This window comes from Penicillium mononematosum, assembly GCF_028829835.1.
Source record: "Penicillium mononematosum strain IBT 11891 chromosome Unknown utg000001l:1.0-4488741.0:1.0-4491989.0, whole genome shotgun sequence".
NCBI classification, from domain to species: Eukaryota; Fungi; Ascomycota; class Eurotiomycetes; order Eurotiales; family Aspergillaceae; genus Penicillium; species Penicillium mononematosum.
The window spans coordinates 738,151-753,798 of record NW_026643271.1 but is presented as its reverse complement, the minus strand read 5'-3'; the positions used below and the strand labels follow the sequence as shown (position 1 = coordinate 753,798).

The following is a 15,648-nucleotide window of genomic DNA, read 5'->3' as shown; positions in this document are numbered from 1 at the left end:
AACTCTCGCAAGTGTGACTGACAATATCCTCGATACCCGACACAAAAACACTGCGATGGAGAAGGGAGAAGTAGAAGTAGCCCTATCTGTCTTGAAGCTGCAATAAAGTTCCTACAACAGGAAGAACAAGTACCGACACCTGACTCTTGCGGTGCGCGGGGTGCGTCAATGTGTTACTCCATTCCTTACTACAGGAAAGCCCCTCTACATCCTGTTTGTTCGCTCAAAGCAGAGTGTTCGGCTTATAGATAAAGCTTGTTGTCATTCTGCGGATCAAAGGAATAGATAGTTGGAAAGCGCAACAAGTCAAGTTCTGCATTTGACGGTATCTGTTTGTTATTGATGGGGAAATGGGATTGAGAACAACGCAGTTTAGGTCGAAACAAGTAGGATATGCCCTGTTTAGAAGGCATAGAGCCAAAGCAAGGGTGGGGATAAGCGCCCAACCCGTGGAGCACAGCAAACTGCCATTTGAAGGACTCAATCATGCTTACAGATCGTGGCCAGGACAACAATCCTAAGTTGAGCACTGGTTGTAAGTAGAGTCACCGCCAAAGCTTGTGAGATATACAACTACGGACGTCTCTCCAAAACTACAGGCATGTGATCAATGCCCATGGAAAAGTGCTCGTCCGCAGCGTCCATCCACTGGGTCCCATCCTCACCCGCTGGGAACTTCACATCAAAGGTCATGATTAGACGCGCCACGGTCGTGCGAATGTTCATCATGGCGAGTGGCTTTCCGATACAGGAATAAGACCCTATAGATCCAAGAGATTTCAGCGAGTCACGATCGTATTCTACCAGCAAGAACGAAGCGCTCGTACTTACCAACGGAGAATGGGGCAAAGGCAGACTTGTCCTTTACAAGATCTCCGTACTTGTACCACCGTTCCGGCTTGAAGGACAAGGGATCAACATACGCGGCTTGGGCTAAGGTAACGACAATGCGGAGTCAGATATAAAATCCCACAAATTCAAAGCAGAACGGTATCCATACATCGACCCATGCTCCATTGGGGACTGTAGACCGTCATATTCCCTGGAATGCGGATGTCCATAACCTGGATTCCCTCTGGTGGCGTCTTTCGCGGAATGACACCGGGAATGGGAGGGTGCAGCCGGAAAGTCTCGTTGATAAAGCCATTGAGATGCGGCAGTTTGGCGATGTTGTCGTGCTGGTACTCACCGTCACTATCAACTTCAATATGCTCCAGCTCAGCCCGTAACTTTTCGACCTCCTCCGGATGTCGGGCGAGTTCGTACACGATGCCCGTCAAGCTTGTTGCCGTGGTATCACTATTGATATCAAAGTTCATTGGATATGGTCAGTCAATCAATTTCATGATCTTGATAGCTTGCGAGATCACCAACCTTCCAGCTGTGATTACGAGCATAGCATCTCCCATGAGCATGTTCTGCTCATCATCGGTGGGTCGTCGACCATTCAGTGGCGCAATTAAGGATGCGAAAATATCCGAAATTCCCACTTGCTCCTGTGGTAGCCAACGTCAATACAAAACAGGGGAGATGAATTGGGGAGAACGACACACGCTCAAGCGATGCAGCACGGTGTCTGTCGCAAACTGAATAAACCTGTGCCAGTCCTTCGAGAGCGAGGGCATGGTAGCGAGTAGCCGAAAGAACCAGCTCGGAAACAGATACCTGTACCCAGTCATTCCATGCATGAGCAGGTCAACCGCCCAATGGTTTCGGGTTCCGTCAAGCATATCAAAGCTGCGAGCAAAGGCCAGGTCGCCCATGGTATCGTAGCTGTAGAAATTGAACCAGTTGCTGACATTAATCGTCGAGCCCGAACCTGCCCTCTCGCCAAGCCGCTGGAAGAGTTTCTGACGATAGACCCGGATGCGCTTCTCGTAACCGCGCAAAGCCCGGTCTCCGAACGCAACGCTCCAGACCCGGCGGCGCTGGTCGTGGGCTTTTTGGTCTCGATATGAATGTAGCGACATCATAGGATGGCCGTTGTCGTAGAAGGCGTTCTTTGAACACCGCGAGGCTGGCCCGTAGATAATCCCGACAGCTTCAGGGTGGATGATCGACACCTCAGACGGCCCCACCCTCATGATAGGTCCATATTCCTCATGCAATTCGTGAAGTATGCGGAAGGACGGCCCAGATCTTAGACGGAAAGATAACCAGAACGAGGATATTCTGGCGAGCCGCGGGCCGGGAAAATGACGGAGGGGATGGAATAACGTTCGGTAGAGGAAGAGCGAAGTGAACAGCCCGACGAGGTATGTGAGCATGAGCGCACAAGTCTGTTTGCATATTTCAGCGGCAGATTGATTGTATTGCGGTGACTCTTTGGAGTATAACAATGCTGCCACCGCCATGGTCAGACAGACGTGAAATCGCACATATCGCCAAGGATAAAGATGGTGTTCTCCTCGCCGGAAGTACCAGAGATGGGTAAAAACGCCAATTAGGCCAGCAGTCTCCAGATACCGCGAATCCATGATGCCTATAGTTCTGGGGATTCGGATCCACTAAGCCCAGCAAGTCGTTGAGGGGATTGGAGTGAAGTTGAGAAAGGAACGATCAGATAGTTGGCACGGGTTCACTGAAAAATTGCTCAGCACAACGAAGAAAGGAAAAACCAAAAAAAGAGCGAAAATGAAGAAATCGGAAGGAGCGAAACATCCGACCCAACGTTATCCGAGTAGGGACTAGAGCCAGTAAATGCGATGCATGAATCTGTAGGCAGACCTATGCATCTCTCAGGGTAGGGCATCAATGCCGTCTTACATACATACCATGCATGCAAGAACCATGACACCTACCTTGCATATATTTGCATATATTGATGCGATTCTGTATAGCCATATGGATGACCAGATTCTGATTGTCCTATTTTGCCCTTACTTCACGGTCCCCAGAACAGCGGTCTAGAAGCGCGTTGTTGCCCAGTTACGTTGAGCTATTTCGCATTTCGCATTTCGCATTTCGCATTTCGCATTTATATATTTACGCAAATATAAAAGGAAAAAGCTGGCCTGACTACTTACTGGGTACGATACATCATTGAAAAGCACAAGAAGGCCGCTCTCGTTAAGATGTCCAGTCTCCGCGAGCTCGCTAACAAGCTCTGCAAAAATGTTGAGCTTTATGAAGAAGCGCTCGACAAGGCAGGATCCCAGCCAGATGATGCCAAATTAAGTCTCCTTAGCTTCACAGAGCTCGCAGTCAGAGACGAGATCATCATTACGGCTGAGAAGCTCCTCCAACAAGCTCGGGGCCCTGCACCGGCATTGATTAGTTTGTTGGAATCGGTATTCCTCTCCTGTTCCTACAATTTTATTCTTGTAACTGACATTTTCATGAACGGCATAGGCTGTCGACGTCGGCACAATTCAGACTTTGATCCGGCTCGAAGTTCCAGATCATGTCCCATCAACCGGATCCGTCACATACGACATGCTCGTAAAGAAACTGAAAACGCCAGTAGAGCCAAACTTGCTCCAGCGCCTGATTCGCTTCGCCCGATTGGATGGCTTCCTCGATGAAGATGAAACTGGTGCCGTGAAACATACTCCCATGTCTGCCACGTTTGTGCGTGACCAGGACAGTGCAGGTCTGGCTAAATTTATGGCGGACTTTGGCATTCGACCCTGCTCGTTCATATACGAGTCCATAAATCTGGACCCGAACGGGGAAACTCCGCGCCAGGGGCCATTGGCCCTGATGGCTAGGGAACCGGGGGCTTGCGAGGGCCCGACCTTCTTTGAGGTCTTGGAGAAGGATCAGATTAACCGGAAACGATGGCACGACGGGATGGCTGTCCATAATGACTCCATGGTACGCCATGTTGCTCATGCCTACGACTGGAACACCGTGAAATCGTTGGTAGATGTAAGTTGCTATTGACTCAGTGGCGTTTTGCCTTCACCTCTCTCTCTCTCTTTCGCTCTCTGGAGGGGAAGGGTTTACCGACTCAGTCGAGTGATGTACTGACAGTGTGCTACTTTTTCCTTCTTCTAGATCGGTGGATCGGAAGGTCACGTTGCGACTGTTATTGCGAAAGCTTTTAGTCACATCCATATCACCGTGCAAGACCGACCGGAAATAATCCACCGGGCTCGCCAACGAGTAGACCAGAACCCACAAGTCGCCTTCGAAGAGCACGACTTTTTCACCCCCCAACCACGCATCGCGGATGGTTACTTCCTTCGACTCATTCTCCACGACTGGAACGATGCGGACTGTACTCGCATCATCCGCCAGATCTCTTCGGCTATACGGCCTCGGGCCCGGCTGCTCATTATGGACGCCGTCCTGCCAGAGCCGGGCGAAGGCTCTCTGCAGAGTGAGAGGCAGTTACGCCGGAGTGATATAGGAATGTATACGCTGTTCTCCGCCAAAGAGAGAAGCCTGGCCCAGATACGCCGCCTGGTTGAAGATTGTGATGGTCGGCTACGGTTTGAGAAAGTGTATACCCCGCCTGGTAGTCATGTCAGTATGATGAGTTGGATCTGCGAGTAATTACCGCATTGCTTTTCCTAGTATTATAACTGCAGGTTACAGCAGAGCTTGGAATTACCGGGTCGTTACACCCACTCTTTGGAAATATATACTGTTTAACTAGCTATAAGACGATCTGCCCGAGGATTAAGCGGTTCATTCCATATCTTGAACCTATAGTAGACTGAGCTACGCCACAGGATCTACCGAACAGGTACCATATAACTTGCAGTCGTCCTACATAGCCCATGTTTTGACTTGAATCCCTTCGTATACAGGATCCGCGAAGGCTGACTGTAATGGAATGGCCGCGCTACCGCAAAGTTTGCGAGCTATCACAATTCGAGGGCATTCAGCTGCTGCTCGAGAAGTTGGAGACTGGCCAGGTCCATTACAAGCAAGTCAAGTGTAAAAGACAGGGATTGTACATGCGACACCTCAGCTCGCTTGCCTTTTTCGTAGCATACGAACTTGGGAGGGTTAGAGGGATTTGGAATTAGTCTATGAGAAAACCGAACTTTCCACCCATAATTTTGCATATAGTCATAAAATCTCTTAATATGGCTATCTTCCTTCCTAATCGGGAATATTATACAAAATAATGGGTTGAAAATGGATCGAAAATGGGATTTTCGTCGAGACCTTCAGCCCATCGTGTGTTTTGTCAAAGCCTAGTTCGAACGGCACCTGGTCTATCGTCCTCTTCTCCTGTTGGCGGTCTACATGTGTGGCTTCCTGTGTCCATTCATGCGATGCAACATAAATGACCCCTCATATAGGTATGTGACTAGTCTCTACATGGGCCTGGCTGACGGCATGGTCTATTCGTATAGTGAGATGCATATGCAATTGCAACTGCATGGGTTTACCTGACTGCATGGTTTATTGGTATAGTAAATTGCATATGCAATTGCAACTGCATGGGCCTGGCTGACAGACTGGTCCATTAGTCAGGTGCACTGTATATGGAGTTGCATAGGCCTAGACGGCCTCGCCGACAGCCTGGTCTATCGGTATAGTGAATTGCATATGCAATTGGATAGGCCTAGTGGATGGGCCTAGTCTATTGGTATGGTAAACTGTATGTAATATTACCATGGCCCTACTATAGTGAGCCCAAGCAAGTTGTTAGATGAGTTGTACGAGATTATATTAATCACAAAAAGACTCATCCAAAACCGGCAGAATTACCATTGGCAGGTTTGCCGCAATCGACTGCCGTAAATAGACAGCAAGCCTATGTCTGCGAAATCGAATAGAATTTAGTCTTCTGCGAGAGCATCTTATAAAAAGGAAGAATCGCCAGGTGCGGTACTCAGTCGGAATTATCAGGCCTCAACAAGCAAAGATGCCTCCAGCACCACCGGACCAGAAGCCTTCACCTGCGCAACCCCTTCCCTACTTGGCACTGAGTGAAACCATACTCTTTAGCAGTCCAGACGAGGAGAACTGGTGGCATAGTACCGCCCCATCCTCTCGAAGTTACTCATATCCTCCAATTATGATATCCATGTTCAATACAAATACTTGTCCCTGTATCGGCACCTAGTACTCCCGGCCCTCGGCCCCTACCCAAAGCGTGACAAGGAAAAGGGGATAATCGCGACGCAATGGCGCAGTGGAATGGTCCTCACAGGGTTGCCCATCGAATTCAGTAACAACATAGCGCAGGCGTTGATTCGCATTGGTGTCGATCCCGTCACTCCTGAATCTGGCACAGCGCAAGACCCATTTAACACAACTGCGCCGAAGGGCTATCTGGAGGCGGCCTCACGTCTGCTGCCGGGGGTGGACCTCGAACGTTTTTACGATTTCGAGAAGGAGTTGGTGATCACAAAGGAAGAGGAAGCAGTCCTCAAGTCCAACCCGGACATGTTCAAGAGCCCCTGGAAGTCCCAAATAATCACCGCAATGGATTTAAAAAAATCCGGGGCCGTGATGGCCAAGGCGTATTTCTACCCGCAGCCAAAATCGGCGGTGACCGGTCGTTCTACCGAGGAGCTTCTGGTCAACGCAATTCGAAAGGTTGATCGGGAGTCGCGCTTCGAGACCCAGCTGGCCAACCTTGAACAATACCTGGACCGGCGTCGCCAGGGCCACGGACCAGTCAGGGCGAACAGGCCCTCCCGGACCACAGACGCAGATGAGGTCTTTGACAAATGTTCTTTCTTCCCTCACTTCCTTGCCACGGACCTTGTGGAACCCGGCAAATCGCGTGTGAAAATCTACGTGAGCGAGCGGCAGGTGGATCTGAAGATGGTCGAAGATATCTGGACCTTTGGGGGAGCCCGAACCGATCCGGACGCACTCGCGGGCCTGGAAATGCTCAGGCACTTCTGGTCCGACATCCACATGCGAGAGGGCTGGTATACCATGCCGCTTGACTTCTGCGAGCTGGGTAAGCCCTCAGCTGGCTTCGAGGCACCAATGATGTTCCACTTCCACCTTGACGGGAGCTCTTCCCCATTTCCCGAGCCCCAGATGTATGTCTGCGTCTTTGGCATGAACTCACGCGACCTAGTCGATGGACTGACCACCTTTTACCGTCGTGTTGGCTGGGAGGACATGGCGACACACTATAAGTCGAATTTTCTTGCTAATTAGTGAGTTCCTGAAATCCCGTTGTGGCAGAATACTAACGCGATCTCTATGGCAGCCCCGGCGAGGACTTTAACCAGGCAGCTCATCTATGCGCGTATGTCTCGTTTTCCTACAAGAATGGCGGTGCCTATGTGACTCTCTACAACCACAGTTTCAATCCCGTTTCGTCCCTGAAGGTTCCTAATTGACGCACGTTTGCTTTCCTCCTGCGTTTGCTTCTCATTGTCAATTAGTATAAGTGCTTCCTGGTATCGAACACAACATCACATGGTGCGACTATGAGCTATGAGCCGCCTGGAAATTTGAGATATTCGTAAATAGACAGGGGCGATACATTAGGCCCCTATCGGTTCGGACTCGATTTACCAGTCCACCAATATAGCAGTGAAACGACCTGTTGCCGGAGTTTTTGATTGTAGAGTATTCCATATGCATTCCTTAGCTATAATCTTTCCAACAAGTGAGCTACCTAATTGAGCAGTGCGACTGGCACAGTATCCTGTGACACCGTCAGGTTGTCTTTCGGAAATAATGTCCGTCTTTCCTCGATGACTCGCCGATGTTGCCTAGACCTCGATGAGAAGTGAACCTCAAACTCCGGTACAAATGATGCGAGCGTTGTTCCACTATCTAGGAACCGCTCCTGATCTATCTCCTCGGCACCAGGAGGCTGGACCATGTCGAGAGCCCAAAACAGGCGAGCTGTGCCCAAGAATAAGGAATCCTGCCCCATGTGGCGCCCCGGACAAGCTCGCTGCCCAATCCCGTACAACATTTGGGGCAAATTTGGGTTGTCGATCCATCTCTCAGGCTTGAATGCAAAAGGATCTGGAAAGACCGTCTCGTCGTGGTTCATCGCCCACACGTTCACTAGGATGGTGGCCTCACGGGGGATACGGTAGCCTCTGCATTCGTCCTCGTCGGCTGTGGCGCGTGGTGATCCCATTGGAGTCAGCGAGCGCCAACGCATGGCCTCTCTGATGAATGCCTGTGTCCAGGGTAATTGGGAGGCATCGTTGAAGTCTGGGAGGCGGCCCCTTCCGACCACAGAGTCCAGCTCTTCTTGCATTTGACTCACGGCTTCCGGGTGCAGGATGCCAGCCAGAATAATGATTCGGAGCGCCTGCGAAGCAGCCATGGATGCTTCGTAAAGCGAGCCGACCATATATGCGAGCCGCTTGAACTCAAAATCGCTCTCATTCCCTTCCCCTGCTTCTATTCCCTCTTTTGCTTGGAATTCCTTGACCCAGTTCCATCCGGGTCGGCGTAGCGCGGCCCTCGCACGCCCTACAAGGTCCGCAGTCAGCTTGTCGTGCAATATATCGGCGTCCTTCTTCCACTGAGGTGTAAGCCTATCCGCCAGTACACGGGGGCAAATAAGCTGCATGAAAATGGCAGCAGTCCCCGAGAAAAGGGACTCAGCATGCATGGCAATGGCGCGGTTGAGGTCCTCGAGCTGGTCAATCGCTCCCAGTCCCGCATTATCCCTGCATCGCTCCCCATACGCCACGGTCAAGAAGACACTTGCAATGCACCGTCGTAGGCATAGGGAGAAATCGTTTGTCGAAAGCAGCTCATGCATGAGTTGCGTGGTCTGCAGATCCTGGACTTCACGGTACTTGATCGTCATCGATGGTTTGAGGACAGAGCTGCGAATGTTCCGCTGCAGCTTCCATTCTGGTCCGTAGGGCAGGATTGCCGCGCTGAGACCGCCCGTCGCATGTAGGAAGAATGGTACGGAGGGTCGGCTGCTGTAGATAGTGTTTCTGCGTTCGACGTGATTCTTGATGAGATCCCACGAGGAGAAGACCACGGTTGGGGTCCCTGCAAGGTGAAAGGTCATAATCGGACCGTATATATCTGCCCACCTTTTGTACCCCTTCCATGGCAAACGCCGAGGTACTTGGTGGAGATTGCCGATGATGGGTAGCTTTGTCGGTCCCGGAGGTAGGGGCAGCTGCTTTCGATTTTGGGTGGTTGGCAATATGTGTATCAAGCAGAAGCATAGAATGGGGAGGGTAATCGCTAGCACGAGGACAGCAGGAGATATCGGAAATCGATCCATGACAGCGTGGACTACCGGTTTTGTCTCTTCGTTGATCAATTATTTATGGTTGTTGGTCTCTGATCGAGATACTGGATGCAGAAGAATACAGGATCTCTGAAAATACAGATCGATTCGAGGAGAAAAGAGAGAAACCGAGAAACTGAGCTAAGTGGAACAACTCTCTACTTCCCACCTGGGGAAATCCTGCACTTCAGCCGACTTCCACAACAATCTCCTTCGTCAGGCTAGAAGGCTTATTCAAAGGTGCGTGTGCTTTAATGGGAAACGGGGTTTGTCTGGTATACAGGCTGTACAAATTGTGCTGATGTCCTTGAGGTCGCGGCTGATCGTCTCCAGACGAGTCCAGAATCAACGCCAGAGTTACACGGCATTTGCTGCACGCTTTCGTTCCTTGCCGCTACTTGTTTAATGCCTCAAGTGATGCATCATAAAGCATTTTGGTCGTTCCTCGTGCATTGCATGACAGCTAATGCTGCGTTCCCTGTACAGAATAAGGGGGCCTAAAATGAATCGGGCCAGGGCGTCCGAAATGGGCCCCACCTACCTTATATTGAACCCTAAAAGACGGCTGCCATGTACGATCAAAATTCGAACACTTCTAGCCGACCTTTCAACTTGTCCCCGCTTTAGGCGTTTAATAATAAGAACCTCACTGCAGCTGCAATTGGTGTCTCTCTCACATATCTCCAATCAGGTTTGGACAACCCCATGCCGGCCTTATGCCGTGTGACCACCACCACCCAGGCCTTTCGACCGATACCATCAAACTGTGGCAGAACCCACTACGGCATCATCAGAAGTGTAGTTCGAACTTCTGGCGCATGTGCTGAACCTGCGGGCAGTAAAGCCCAATGGCCGGTGCTTTCGACGACACACACGGCGAGCCTGACAGTGTTCTACTTAGCATCGGGTTGAATTATCTCTGATGTCATATGACTTTTCCCCATGTAGTAGATCTACCCTTTCCTCTCTTCCATACATAGTTCTCCACAACTATCGTCACTCAATACAATCTCATATTGTACAGCCTTCATTGTCTAATCTCCATTGTAGATCTCAATAATTGGTTCTCCTCTCCTGCCCCCTTCTCTCGCCAAAGAGCGTTGGAAAATTCCCAGCGTACATTGTGCACTTGGAACTTAACTGCAGCTCCTAGGGTGACACTGGATGCAAGCCAAAAAAGAAAACAATTAAAGGAAACTATAAAACAGCATACAAGGTCAAATACATATTCTGTGAGGTGTGCATCGCTATATCTGCAGGTGTATGTGGCTTCTATCGGACTACCTGCAAATATATCTGCTGCAAGAGGAAGCACGTTAACCAAACAAATGGACGCGTGATTAACTCAATTAATATGCAACCATCCCAAAGGCGCTGGTCCGAACAGAGGAGCGAGGCATACCCCGGCAGCCTTGCTCCAGCAGTGAAGATAAATCAGTTTGTGTTGCCGTTCATTATTTGATGAAAGCCAAAGTCAAGCCAAAGCCAACGCTCCTATCACTTCGACTTCATTCTGATTGATCTCAATAACAAGTACCCCTTGTTTGTCTCCATGATGACTATTTCCAAGCCTCAACTCCAGCGATTATCTGTAGATGCAGACGTCCCCCTTATGTGCAAACTGCTTGAGGAGGATGGGGCTTTTATTTTGAAGAGCGCACTTTCACTTGACATAGTTGAAAGCTTCAACCGCGAACTTGACGTGCAGATGGCAATCCCACCGACTAAGGGAGAGAGACTCCTCGCCAACGCATACCCACCACACTTCAAGTACGTCCCGAACCTCCCAACGACATGCGGGACGTTCCGCAATGTCATTCTTAACAATCCGGTCCTTCACGCCATTTGTGAGGCCTACTTCGAGCATACCGGGGATTACTGGCTCAGCACCGCCTTTATGAGGTCAATCGATGCAGGAATGCCCGCACAGGGTTGGCATCGGGACGATGCCACCCACCCTCTGATGCATTACCAACCTATGGATGCACCCCCAATTTCTCTCAGCGTCATATTTCCCCTGACAAAGTTCACTGAAGAGAACGGCGCGACGGAGATCATCCTCGGCAGCCATCGGTGGGACGAGGTCGGCACGCCTTCACACGATCAGGCTGTGCTGGCAACCATGGATCCAGGCGATATTCTCGTGCTGCGACAGCGCGTAGTCCACGCCGGCGGCCCGAACAATACAACAGATGAAGACCCACGACGGGTGGTTCTCGCATACTTCAATAGCTGCCAGTTAACGCCATTCGAGACATACAGGACAATGCCTCTTGAGATGGTTGAATCTATGACCCCTCTCGCGCAGAGGATGCTCGGCTGGTGGACTATGAAGCCTGCTGATCCCAATATCGTGGGCATCAATATTACGGACGACAAGCGACTTGAAAAGGTGCTGCAGTTGAAGTCCAACCAGTAGTCTCTATTGCTCCAATTCTGCTTTTTCCTTTTATGCCCCCATCATCCTCGGTACCTGAATGTACTGCATCCGAACTGTGATCGCTTTTGAGAGTATTCTTGTGCGTTTAAGATGCTAGCTAGAATGAATTACATTGATTTACAAGGTCCTGTTCAGTAGACCGTGCACGATGATTCCCGTCCCCAGTATCACCACTAAGTTGATCAGACTTTTTGAATCATGGCCTCTATATCTAAAAGAGGATACACAAGCCAATTCCGGGGTAAAATCTGCCTACATTTTCATGGGTTGTCAATAGGCCCTGCCGCTAACTCATGCCAAGACTTGTAGAGGGTGCGAAAAACGGTTTGGTGGAGCTGAATTCCCGTTCACTGATTGACGCCTCCAGCTTTCAAGTGCATCCTACTACCTCATTTGTACAGCTCACAATGTAATCCCGGTATATCCCTCAATACCCACCGTAGATACCCCCTCTTACCCGGTCCTAATTTCCCTCTCTTCAAACACCACATCCTTCCAAATCCGATAGGCGGGCAGTATGTTTGTCTTCCTTTTGCTTGGACGCCCCCAGGCAGAGTGTCCCCCAGCTGCAGGTAGCAATAAATTAATTAAGTGCGCGCATTCCATTATTATCCAGAATTGTGGTCCCTGTAACGCCACCCCCCAAAAAAAGGAAAAAAAAAGAATGGAAAGGAAAAAGAAAAGAATGAAAAAAAAAAGCAAAAATAGCATAACGGAAACCCGCCCAGTTCCTAAAATATCAATCGAAACTGCTTCCCCCTCCTTATGTAGGTAAAGTTACTACGACACAAGCGTCTCCCATTCCAACGTTCCTGCAGCCAAGATTTTCAGCCCTGCTGTCTTATCAACAGGTCATCCGCCCCCAAGCCTTTGCAGATGGGATCGTCTTCAACCTTTCCCAATCATATGTTTATCGGCAGTGCCGGAACATGCACCCTTGTACAATACTAGCTGCCTTTTATTGATTAAGTCCAGATACCACAGCCCGATCGCATTGTAGGTAAGGACCGGGTGAGACGAGAGGCATGTTCTAGCTACTAGCGTAATTTCGACCACGGACGCACCTTCACAACTCTTTACGCACAAGAAGTGTACGCATGTTTACGCTGACGCCACGCCAGAAAGCACGACCATTGAACGTGTCACAAGGTTCAAATGCTTCACCACTAGCTCGATGATTCCCAAGCCGTGTCGCGCATGTTGATGCAGGTGTTGTCAGCACCATCCAATAGTCAAATTTCCTTCTTTTATAATGTTTTGGATGATATAGTCTATCTGATAAAGTCTAAAAAAGGCGTTAATAATTGATCCATTTTCTCCCAAAATACGCATCCTACGATGCAGTACAGCGCGCTAGCGAGTGAGGCGCATGCATAAAAATGTTACATTGCCCAGGTGCTGTCCAGGCATTGTACCTAGGTAATCTTTTTCTGTGGCCCTTTGCCGACTTGGGAATCTTAGGGGGGGGTGTATGCCTTGGTTATCGGTGATGCAGCAAACGCGACATCCCCGATTCCGGGTAAGCCATGCAAGCTCTTCGACCTCGGATACTAGAGATACTAGTCTGATGCAGAAAAGCAGTAGTTCAATCTGTAGTTCAATAATGCGTGATCCTGATTGGGAGGCAACCAAAAGGTGCATCGATAAACAAATTCCCCCGGGCTCAGCAGATCTTTGTATACAATCATTATCCACCATGATAGCTCACGCTTGAAGTGTAATTCCCTTCTCCCGACATTTTATCGACATCATCGCACTAGGATCCATTTGAACAAACATTCCACGAACCTGCAGATCTGGGGGGGATCCCTCTACTGCCCGAATCTCATAATTAAGGAGAATATGAGACAAAATAAGCTTTCCTTGATCACAGGCAAGAAAGCGACCTGGGCATGCATGCTTCCCATGGCCAAAAGCTAGGTGACTCATTCTGGTTTTGGTAAATGGCGCAAGATCGCTTTTCTCAGGGTCCTCCCTCATCTTCTGAAATCGGTAGCCGTCAAATGTTTCGGGCTCAGGGTATAGTGTCGGATCGAAGCGGAGGTCATTTGCAAATGCGACGCTAGTACCTTTAGGAACGACTGTACCATCCTGTAAAGTCACGTTTTGTTTGCATACGCGGAACATAGATACTAAATTAGGAACCTAGGTTAGAAAGATAGTCAAAGAACAATTGTTTTGGGTCTGGTGCTTAGATCGTCTGAGATTTAGACCGATCCGGGATAATGATGATAGGAAAAAGAAGGGCGACAATATTCGATGATAACATACTGAGAACAGCAGGTTCAAGCCGCTGGCTTTCCTTCATCACACTCTCCATTAGAGTAAGCTTATTCAAAGACTTGTGATGTATGCCATCCTTCCCAAGTACCGAAATCACCTCGTCACGTAATGGTTGGATTAGGTCTGGGTGCTTGCAAAGTCTTACCACCACCTTTTCCACCATATCACTTGTAGTCTGAAAGGCGACTGCAATAAGTCGCATCTGGGACATAGTAACATCATAGCGAGCCCCCTTGGCATACTGGTCGATAAAAGCCAAATTAGAGAATTCCCGCTTAGTTGACTGATCTTCACGATTAGCACGCCTTTCACGCTCTAGAACTGGCATAAGGATATTCCGCGCGCGCTGAATTTGGCGGCGAACCACTTTGCAAGGGGGAAGGAACCAATGAATCACAGGTTGAAGGACCTTTGGCCAGGATTGGATAGCGGCGACGGCTGCAAAGCGATTCGTTGTGAAACTTTTCGCAATGTCAAGCCATTCGGCGTTGCGACAAAGCTCAGACCCAAGAAATGCTCTTGTCATCATACGTGCAACTAAGTCCAGGACTGTTTCGTGGATTGAGACGTTATGCCAATCTGCAATAGTTTAGCGTTGTGGAGTTAGAGACATTTGCTAGATGTTGTGCGAATAGGGATTTTCGCATTTTATCACAGTGTACGATGAACTTAGTTTTTGGGATGGGGGCGTTGCTTGATACGTACCAGTCGAGTCAGTCCAGGTGGTCTGCAGACGCTGCCTAGTTTCCTCCGAGAGGGAGTGAGTCAAGTTTACTATATTCAGCAACCTTGGAATCAGTATGCATTCCTGAAAGGCAAAAGGAGTTCGAAGAATTACCAAGCTCCCTGTTAAACGCACGAACTGCGAATGGAGACGCATGATTATGCAGCGATCCTTGGAACATGCTCTCAAAACCAGGTATTTCCACGAGTAACACCTATGCAATGAATTAGAACCAGATAGTTCTGTGAAGTCCTTGCTTAGTGAGAGGCCCGACATACAGCGTCGACTGCATCAAAAGCACTGAATCTATCGTCGTTTTTGATCTCCTCCGAATATCGGTCTTTCAGGACCAAATAGGTACCCATATTAGTGACCAGTCGGAACGCCGAGCGGCCCTGTATATGTCAACCACTTAATCAGCCTAGCCAGGATCTTTTAGCTCACCTTTTCAAGCCCCTGTTTCACTAGAGCAAATGCATTGTATTCAAAATTTTCCTTGGCCTTTCTGTGAAAGATGTCCCATGAGTGTTGATTTATGCATATGAAGTTCCCTTGGTCAGAGGGGAAGAAAAATATGGCTCCCAGGATGAAGAGCAAACTCGCATAGACTACCCCCTGGGTGAGACAGCTGAATTGTATTGAAGGTTTCCATTGTCCCTTTGCTTTTGTTTGACTCTCGAGTGGGTGCCCAATCGATTTATAGTATATTCTAGGTCAGGCTAGGGTTGGTCAGGCGGAGGCCAGTGCTCCAGGATTGAATAACAGGCAGACAAAAGTCATGTAGGCTGTGGAATGCACGATCAGTCAACAGGCGGTGTTCTTGCAGATGATTCAGGTCAAGCCGCTTACCCAGGCCGGACTCGCCAACACAACACTGTCACAATTTGACATATGCACCGTGAAGCAAGGCTTTAGTAGTAGCTGAGGCTATTAGCTATTGCCTATTCTGTCTAGCTTTTTTGATAGAGATACTGCATACTCCGTGCAGAAGAATGCAGATCTCTAGAAATAAAGGAATCAATTCGGGGCGAAAATATAGAGAAAGAGAGA

The 15,648-nt window shown here is 49.2% G+C and overlaps 6 protein-coding genes across 6 annotated transcripts; 3 read left to right on the top strand and 3 right to left on the bottom strand.

The window, feature by feature from the left end:
• Positions 1–573: 573 nt before the first annotated feature.
• On the bottom strand, positions 574–2,477 carry ftmC (cytochrome P450 monooxygenase ftmC; the record flags this gene model as incomplete). Its single annotated transcript, XM_057287053.1, has 5 exons — positions 574–761; positions 832–933; positions 1,001–1,299; positions 1,375–1,496; positions 1,554–2,477. The coding sequence occupies 5 exons, from the start codon at positions 2,475–2,477 to the stop codon at positions 574–576; spliced, it is 1,635 nt and encodes a 544-aa protein (XP_057153136.1).
• A 597-nt stretch (positions 2,478–3,074) lies between these two features.
• On the top strand, positions 3,075–4,500 carry ftmD (O-methyltransferase ftmD; the record flags this gene model as incomplete). Its single annotated transcript, XM_057287052.1, has 3 exons — positions 3,075–3,290; positions 3,352–3,870; positions 4,000–4,500. 3 exons carry the CDS (start codon positions 3,075–3,077, stop codon positions 4,498–4,500), a joined length of 1,236 nt encoding a protein of 411 aa, XP_057153135.1.
• Positions 4,501–5,940: 1,440 nt separating this feature from the next.
• ftmPT1 (brevianamide F prenyltransferase ftmB) lies at positions 5,941–7,268 on the top strand (the record flags this gene model as incomplete). Its single annotated transcript, XM_057287051.1, has 2 exons — positions 5,941–7,082; positions 7,136–7,268. Coding segments are annotated over 2 exons (1,275 nt in total), but the record flags the coding sequence as incomplete, so codon positions are not given.
• A 281-nt stretch (positions 7,269–7,549) lies between these two features.
• ftmE (cytochrome P450 monooxygenase ftmE) lies at positions 7,550–8,923 on the bottom strand (the record flags this gene model as incomplete). The annotated part of the gene is made up of 1 exon (XM_057287050.1): positions 7,550–8,923. The coding sequence occupies one exon, from the start codon at positions 8,921–8,923 to the stop codon at positions 7,550–7,552; it is 1,374 nt and encodes a 457-aa protein (XP_057153133.1).
• Positions 8,924–10,706: 1,783 nt separating this feature from the next.
• ftmF (2-oxoglutarate dependent dioxygenase ftmF) lies at positions 10,707–11,570 on the top strand (the record flags this gene model as incomplete). The annotated part of the gene is made up of 1 exon (XM_057287049.1): positions 10,707–11,570. One exon carries the CDS (start codon positions 10,707–10,709, stop codon positions 11,568–11,570), a length of 864 nt encoding a protein of 287 aa, XP_057153132.1.
• Positions 11,571–13,295: 1,725 nt separating this feature from the next.
• On the bottom strand, positions 13,296–15,225 carry N7519_000269 (cytochrome P450; the record flags this gene model as incomplete). Its single annotated transcript, XM_057287048.1, has 5 exons — positions 13,296–13,723; positions 13,863–14,453; positions 14,650–14,812; positions 14,877–14,993; positions 15,043–15,225. Coding segments are annotated over 5 exons (1,482 nt in total), but the record flags the coding sequence as incomplete, so codon positions are not given.
• Positions 15,226–15,648: the final 423 nt, after the last annotated feature.